Here is a 7,431-nt window from a genome sequence, read left to right on the forward strand (position 1 = left end):
TGTAAGTGGCCTGGTGATTACTGGGTTCCTACTTTATCATTTTGGTCCTGGTAGTCTGTTAGCATCGAGAGTAAAAACCAACAGTTCCTCTCAATCGGGCACCACCGCCTACAGCTCATCTCCAACCGACGCGAGGACCGGCACTGCGACCCCAGGCAACACGGCCACCAGCTCTTCGTTACTCACGACGCGGTCCCCATCCATGACGCAACTACCGTCCTCGGCGATCCACCCGTACGAGGCAGAGGCCTTGAAGTACCAGCGGGCACTGGCGTACGAGTGTTCAGGCGTGTCCGGGTCCGACATCGTAAACCAGTGCCACCCGAATCCGGAAAAGCGACCCGAGCCAAGCATCGATGATATCACGACGCTACTTTCTGGATATGAGCTGGCGACGCTGCGAGTACCTTCCGGCACTTGCAACGATGCGTTTCACCGGATGAAGCCCCAATCGATGGTGAAAGCAGCGCCGGGCGGTTGGAAGACGTTAGACTGGTCCCAGGTAAACGGCGGAAAGGTAATTTGCGCTGACGAGAATGGTCAAGACATGACATGTCATTACTTCGGCGATCCGTTCAAGTACGATTTGCCTACTGTCTGGGATGCGGTCAACTACTACCTGGAGCCCTACCAGTGCCTGTTTACCGACAACGGGAATATAGGTGACCGTCTCGAATACAGGGGGGGGCGAGCAAGGGGTATCGGGAAGTGGGTAGGAAAAGACTTATACGGATGCTCCGATAGTGACGCTTTGCTGGTTGGGTTCTTAGTACAACGCCAGTCAAACGGACGTGGTTGTGACAGTGACGGTCCGACATGTCGGACAAACGTATCGGAACATTGTCAATGCCAGGACATAGAGCTGAGTGCTGAGGCCGCCACTCCATCCGGTACGATCATTAAGTGGGGGAAGGTTAGGGACTATTTCACCAACCAGACTGATTTGGTTAAGTACTATACGTTATTCCAAAGGAAAGAATACAAATTGACAAACTGCCACGTGAAGTGCTTGAAAGACGGTAATCCCGAAGAACACCGTCGAGATACTATTGAGTGGTTCGACAGGAACCCCGGGCCACACTTTTAATGCATCCTTTTTATGTATCGTTCACCCGTATGCACCCCTGTGTTCTAACCCGTAACTCTTCTTTTATCTTGCACGGGTGGCGGGAGTGGATCGCTGCAACCCCGCTGACGAGACAACTGCGTGCTGAGTGAAGTAAGAATTAGAAGGAGACACTAGCAGCCTCAACGCAGTCGCAGCCTCAACGCAGTCGCAGCCTCAACGAACTCGCTGTCGCATTTGTTTACATTTGCTCGGGAGTTTTTGGCAGGAGTGGGACTCGAACCTCTGAAGTCTAGGTCGTCGCAGATGTTGTGCTCACCCCACTGCGTAGCCACGGCGCAGCTGCACTATACCGACACGTCTCTCATCTCCAGATGCTCGTCGACGGGTATTTGGAAGGACGGGTCTGCTCCTGGGGCGGGAGCGCAGTGAGGATCTCGGACAGGGCAGACGTTGCGACTTCGGACGCCGTAAAGTTCGGGCAATCGACGGAGCGTGCAGCACCGGACAGTAAGTGGTGGGTTCCGGTCCTAAAGCACAGAGGCGGTAGAATGGCTGACCATACAAGCTAGGGATCAGTCCAAGTCCTCAGGGCCGTGCCGCATTCACCCACAACTGCCCCAGAGCAAACTTCTTGTCCAAAAGCTCCAGGCAGACGTACTCACCTTCATCTCAACATCGGCGCCTTTGAATTCGCGTCCAATCATCAGCCATCTTTGACTACTGCTGAATAATCCCCTACTGGTGAGTTGGAACATGGTTAGGGGCCATCTGGGTGTGTCTGGAGGTAATCATAAGAATGGGGTTGTAAATAACTCTTATGACCATTCCTGCGACTTGGACCGGGGGGCTACAGCTTCCGAGTACGCAGCCACCGAACCAGCCCAGGTGAAGGTCGAACGTGAGACGTCAACAACTCGTCGCAAAATAACTCCTGGAGTGATTTTTCCAGGCTGCGTGCCCCAGAGCTGCGCAGCCTCGTCTTCTCGAAAAAGCCTGCCTGACCACTACCAGCCGTGGTCGGAACACACATAGTGGAGAAACCTACAGCCAGGGACTGACGGACAAGTGGAGGAACTATGCGTGGCAAGAATGAGGAAGCGCATCATTGCCATCGTAGCCGGAGGATGCTCCAGCGAACTCGAAGTTTCCCTGCGTAGTGGACAAGGAATTTCTTCTTTTATGGACAAAGAGCGTTACGACCTGTACATCGTAGAGGTGGAAGGCCGACGCTGGGAAGTGATCCTGCCGGATGGCACGAAGAGTGCGATCGACCGGAACGACTTCAGTTTCACAGAAAGCGGCGAGAAACGGACTTTCGAGTTTGCCTATATCACCGTCCATGGCAGGCCGGGAGAGAACGGTATGCTGCAAGGATATTTTGACCTCATCGGGATGCCTTATTCAAGTTGCAGCGTGCTGGTTTCGGCCATGACGTTCAGCAAGTTCACGTGTAACCAGTACCTGAAAGGGTTTGGTGTTCGCGTGTCCGAGTCCCTCATCCTGCGCAGCGGTTTCGAGATTTCCGACGAGGAGGTCATTAACAAAATCGGACTGCCCTGCTTCGTGAAGCCCAACGCTGGAGGTTCCAGCTTCGGAGTGAGCAAGGTGAAGACGCGGGAGGACATACAACAGGCCATCAGGAAGGCTTTCAAGGAAGATAATGAGGTCATGATAGAGGCTTCCATGGAAGGAACCGAGATCACCTGCGGGTGCTACAAAACCCGCGATAAGGAAACGGTCTTCCCCATCACCGAAGTAGTGAGCACCAACGAATTCTATGACTACAACGCCAAGTACAGAAAACAATCCCAGAACTTCACTCCTGCCCGCATACCCGAAGAAACGGCAACAAAGGTGAGACAGCTGACCTCAAGCATTTATGACATTCTGGGCTGCTCGGGACTGGTACGCATCGATTACATCATAACTAAAGGCGATAATATAAACCTGCTGGAAATCAACACCACTCCGGGCATGACAGATACCAGCTTCATCCCCCAGCAAGTGCGTGCCGCAGGGCTGGACATCAAGGACGTAATGACGGACATTATAGAAAATAAGTTTAGTTAATCACCGTATCTCTGCCGACCGCACAGCGCACTGAAAATGGTGGCGAAGAAGATGCCGAAGTCAGTCATAAAACTATCCCTCCGTCAATCATAAAACTATCCCTCCGTCAATCATGGGACTATCCCTCCGTCAATCATAAAACTATCCCTCCGTCAATCATGGGACTATCCCTCCATCAATCATGGGACTATTCCTCCGTCAATCATAAAACTATCCCTCCGTCAATCATAAAACTATCCCTCCCTTCCTTCCTCCCTCCCTCCCTTCCTTCCTCCCTCCCTCCCTCTGTTAATTCCCCACAAGAGTTTATGCTGCAGTAATTTCCGGCGTTCACAATAATTTCTGGGCAAAATCGACCAGTGGTATCGACCGGGTGTACTGGACCGGTGGACCAGGGGATTGTGTAAGACTTGGTATGCTTCAGGACTGCATGAGTCCGGACTGCACGCGCAAGGACTGCATGACCAAGGACTCGATGGCCGAGTCGAGTCTGAGGACGCAGTTTGGGAATAGGGCGGGCGCAGAAGGAGAAAAACGGTGGTGTATTTCCGACTAGACGTGTACCATAAGCAGATAGAGACGGGGTCAAGACTTTCCAGCCGCGCCGATCGCACCTGCCGTTCACTCGGGTCGCTGCTCCAACCCACGTCCGTGGCCGGGTCGCATCTGCCGGTCGAGGGACTCAACCAGCACCACCACCCCCGCGACTCGAACCGGGGGGCTGCAGCTTCCGAGTGCACCATCACCACAAACTCATATTTTCCAAAATCCCTCTAATCATCCCATTCACTACAACAACTTCGCTCTAGACACAGTTACGATTGTTCCGCGGTCGTTTCCACGGTCGCTTGCGGGACGGTATTCAAAAAGTGTTTCTTCGCCAAGTAGCCTCGAGAACGACCAACCTTGCTCATCGGAAAAGGCCGGGTTCCAGCGACGGGACCGAAAATGGCCCACGGGAAGACAGGTGCCGGCAACGGACCGGAAGCTATACCGACGATCCCCAGCGGTAGCCCCAAATGCGCCGGGATCTCCCATGAAATGCCGGGCGTCTGAACCAGCTCGGAAACCAGGGAGTAGGGCGGCGGGACCTGTCCAGGGGTAGGGATTTGCTCAGGGACGGGGAGCATGAACACCTGTCCAGGGTATGGTCCGTGGATGTCCCACGGACCCATGGGGGGCATCGGTACCTGTCCAGTGTACGGATCGTGGATGTCCCAAGGACCGGTGGGAAGCATCTGCAACATCTCCGGTGGTACTCCGTACGGTCCGGGGATGTCCCAAGGACCGTACCATAGAACGGGGGCCATCTGGACTGGTGGTTCAGCAAAAGAAACGCATGGACTTTGGAACCTTGAGGAGGGGTCTTGCTCTGCAACCGAGTCGGACATGTTCCGGAACATCTCCGTGCCTGGATAGGACTCGGGAATAGGTTGGAACGGCCACGGCAGGGCACCCCCGTGCACGGAGCCAGGGAGGTGATGCGGCAGGGCGCCAGGGAGCATGGCAGGGCGCCAGGGAGCATGGCGCCAGGGAGCATGGCGCCAGGGAGCTGGTAGGGCTGGGCGTCCGGTAGCAAATTGACGGGCGAGGCGAGATCGAGTTCTTCCGTCGGCCAGGGCCGGTCGGAGGGCGTGGTAGTACCCCAGCCGTCTTGATAGAGTGTGTTTTTGTCGAACGCGTGGTGGTTGTCGATCGTGTGGTGGATGAGATGAGGCGGTCGGTGGATGAGATGAGAGGCTTGATGATGGTTGAGCGCGGCGAGACGCATGGCGTCCCGATGAATTGGCAAGCCTCGGGCAAACTGGTGGCGTTGTAAAGCAATGAGTACATCTCCTGGCCCGAGAGTGGAATCAAAATGGCCCCCGAGAGTTATGTCTTTGACAACGAGTGCGTGTGCTGAAGTGCGGAATAGAGAGATGGAATCGTGGTACCAAGCGACGCGACGACGGGAGAGTTGGCCGCAATGACGGTGGCCAAGGCGGACAAGTGACTTCCAGAATACTGAGGGTCTTCGACAATGCTTGCTCCAGTACGCACGCAGTACGCCTTCGAGAGCGGCATCGTGCGCGAAGACATTGCGCTCTCGACAGAGCGCCAACGTGCACTGGAAGTCACGCCAGTCGCCCGCCGCCGAGTCGCCCGCCGCCGAGTCACTCACGGACGAGTCACTCACTAACGGCTTGTCCTCCTGCTCCTCGACGGTGCCAGACCGAACTTCCTCTTCCTTCAGGTCCGCCTCTGCCTGCGCTTGACGACCTATCCATACCGAACTTGTGATACCTGCCGCCATTTCCGCGTCCGTGATCAGACACGGCCGACCGTGAGTTCGCAATGCGCCCGCCGTCGTGGACACCACTGGCAACAACCATTGAGACCCGCTCCGCAAACGCCGCACGGAATTCAAAGGTACCAATTCAAGCAACGCACCGTCCGGCAACCCGTTGAAATCATACTGACATAATACCTTCTGGACATACGACAACCATTCCTCCACCAACTTCAACTTCCACTCATTACTGCTCCGGCAAGTGCGCATTTTCGTCCCACCCAAAATTAGTCGCACACACGTTACTCCAAGACCGGAACTGAGGTGTGCGTGCGTGCGTGCGTGGTCACCTTCGTTGATTGGGGCAACTCCACATGGCTGGCTTCGGCGTGCAGCATACCTGTTTGGTTCAGTCAGTGAGTGCAGTCTGTGCTATTCTATCCATAGTGACCGCAGAGATTTCATTTTACTGTCAAAAAGTTCATACCCACCCAAATCACAGCACTTGCCTTGCTCTCATGCGGTCCGGGCTCTCTTGGCAACTGGTTCGGAGGTTATCTCCGCGGAAACTGTCTCCAGTGTTGTTTGATTGGCAGCCTCTTTAGTCTGTTCCGGGGCGGTCCACTGGTACCGCGTCGACCGATTAGAGGATGCAGCGGCCGTCCACCGGTGTCGGGATCCTCCCTGCCCAGCTGACCAGGACCTCCGCGCCGTCGGTCCAGAGGCGAGCCACGACCCCGGAACTGCTCGAGAGCCTGAGGGGACCCAAGACCTCGGTGCCCTCGTCTTCTGGGCCCATGTGCTTTGGGTCCACGTGCTTTGGCCCCACGGCTTATGCGCCCACGCCCCCCTGGTCGGTCCGGGTGCGGGTGCGGGAGATAGAGTCCCGAGAGGTTGGGGTTGAAGTGCGAGAAGGACTTCGCCAGGGGCGAAGATTTTGGTGAATTCGCCAGAGCGCGCAGCGTCAGCAAGTGCTAGTGAGGGGCCGGCGCTGTGGAAACGGCCAACAGCCTTCCGGTACCATCGGACGCGTTCGCGCGAGGTTGGATTCGAACGGGCGCTGTCCAGGTGTCGTAACGCGCGCCAGAAATGCCCCGGCCGCTGGCAATACTTGCCCCAGTAGGCGCGCAGCCGTGCCTCGTACATCTCCTGGCCCGCAAGGAACACGTTGTTGTCACGACATAGTCGCAACATACGCTGAAAGTCCACCATACTGTCCAGTCGCCGGTCCCCCCAATTATGCTCCAGGTCGCTAGACGCTTCCATCCATACCGAACTAGTCTGGCCTGTGCAAAGTTCCGCAGGCATGATGTCGCAAGCCATCCCCAAAGCCCGCAATTCGCCCGCTGTCGTGGGCTCTACCGGCAACCTCCACTCCATCCCGTTCTTCAAACGCCGCACGGAATTTAATGGAACCAACTCCAACAATGTGCTGTCCGGTAACTGTCCGAAACCCACCTGACATAATACCTTCTGCACGAACGACAGTAATCCCTCCGGCACCGTTAAGTCGTCAAGGCCTTGACTCACACAAGTACGCATTTTATTTATGTCCCGAGAGGGATAAATAATTCCCCCGTTCCCCAAAGGCCACGAGACCAGAACCTCGCGTAAAGAAGGTACCGCCGAGGATTGTCCGGAAATGGGAGAATCGCTAGTGCTGGTTCTCGTCTGAGTTAGTTCCAGTTCGAACGTCTTTTGGGACATAAAAGACGTTGGGCATATTTGGGACAACGCGCGCGTGTTTGCAGCGCATCACTAGGGAGAGACGTTTTTAAGGGTTGAAATCAGGACTCCAGAAAATGCTACCAACCCAAAGAGATCTCCCTCCTTCCTACGAGGCCTCTCCCAGTGGCGGACCGGAGGCGCCAAGGTGGTTCGCGCCCAAGTGGTCACTCTCCATGAAGGTGGTCAACACAACCCGCACGCAAGTAGAGGTGGAGAGGTACGGCCAGCCAGGCTCAACGCCCAGGTTCGATTCCTTATGCAGTCACCTCATACCAAATTCATTTCGTTGCTTGTT

The 7,431-nt window shown here is 55.6% G+C and overlaps 4 protein-coding genes across 4 annotated transcripts; 2 read left to right on the top strand and 2 right to left on the bottom strand.

Moving 5' to 3' along the window:
* Window positions 1-439: 439 nt before the first annotated feature.
* Window positions 440-1,087, top strand: GNI_145840 (hypothetical protein; the record flags this gene model as incomplete). The annotated part of the gene is made up of 1 exon (XM_011135849.1): window positions 440-1,087. One exon carries the CDS (start codon window positions 440-442, stop codon window positions 1,085-1,087), a length of 648 nt encoding a protein of 215 aa, XP_011134151.1.
* Window positions 1,088-2,158: 1,071 nt separating this feature from the next.
* Window positions 2,159-3,139, top strand: GNI_145850 (D-alanine-D-alanine ligase; the record flags this gene model as incomplete). Its single annotated transcript, XM_011135850.1, has 1 exon — window positions 2,159-3,139. The coding sequence occupies one exon, from the start codon at window positions 2,159-2,161 to the stop codon at window positions 3,137-3,139; it is 981 nt and encodes a 326-aa protein (XP_011134152.1).
* A 988-nt stretch (window positions 3,140-4,127) lies between these two features.
* Window positions 4,128-5,678, bottom strand: GNI_145860 (hypothetical protein; the record flags this gene model as incomplete). The annotated part of the gene is made up of 1 exon (XM_011135851.1): window positions 4,128-5,678. One exon carries the CDS (start codon window positions 5,676-5,678, stop codon window positions 4,128-4,130), a length of 1,551 nt encoding a protein of 516 aa, XP_011134153.1.
* Window positions 5,679-5,924: 246 nt separating this feature from the next.
* Window positions 5,925-7,115, bottom strand: GNI_145870 (hypothetical protein; the record flags this gene model as incomplete). Its single annotated transcript, XM_011135852.1, has 1 exon — window positions 5,925-7,115. One exon carries the CDS (start codon window positions 7,113-7,115, stop codon window positions 5,925-5,927), a length of 1,191 nt encoding a protein of 396 aa, XP_011134154.1.
* Window positions 7,116-7,431: the final 316 nt, after the last annotated feature.

The sequence above is a fragment of the Gregarina niphandrodes genome (assembly GCF_000223845.1).
Source record: "Gregarina niphandrodes unplaced genomic scaffold scaffold00040, whole genome shotgun sequence".
Classification (NCBI taxonomy): domain Eukaryota; phylum Apicomplexa; class Conoidasida; order Eugregarinorida; family Gregarinidae; genus Gregarina; species Gregarina niphandrodes.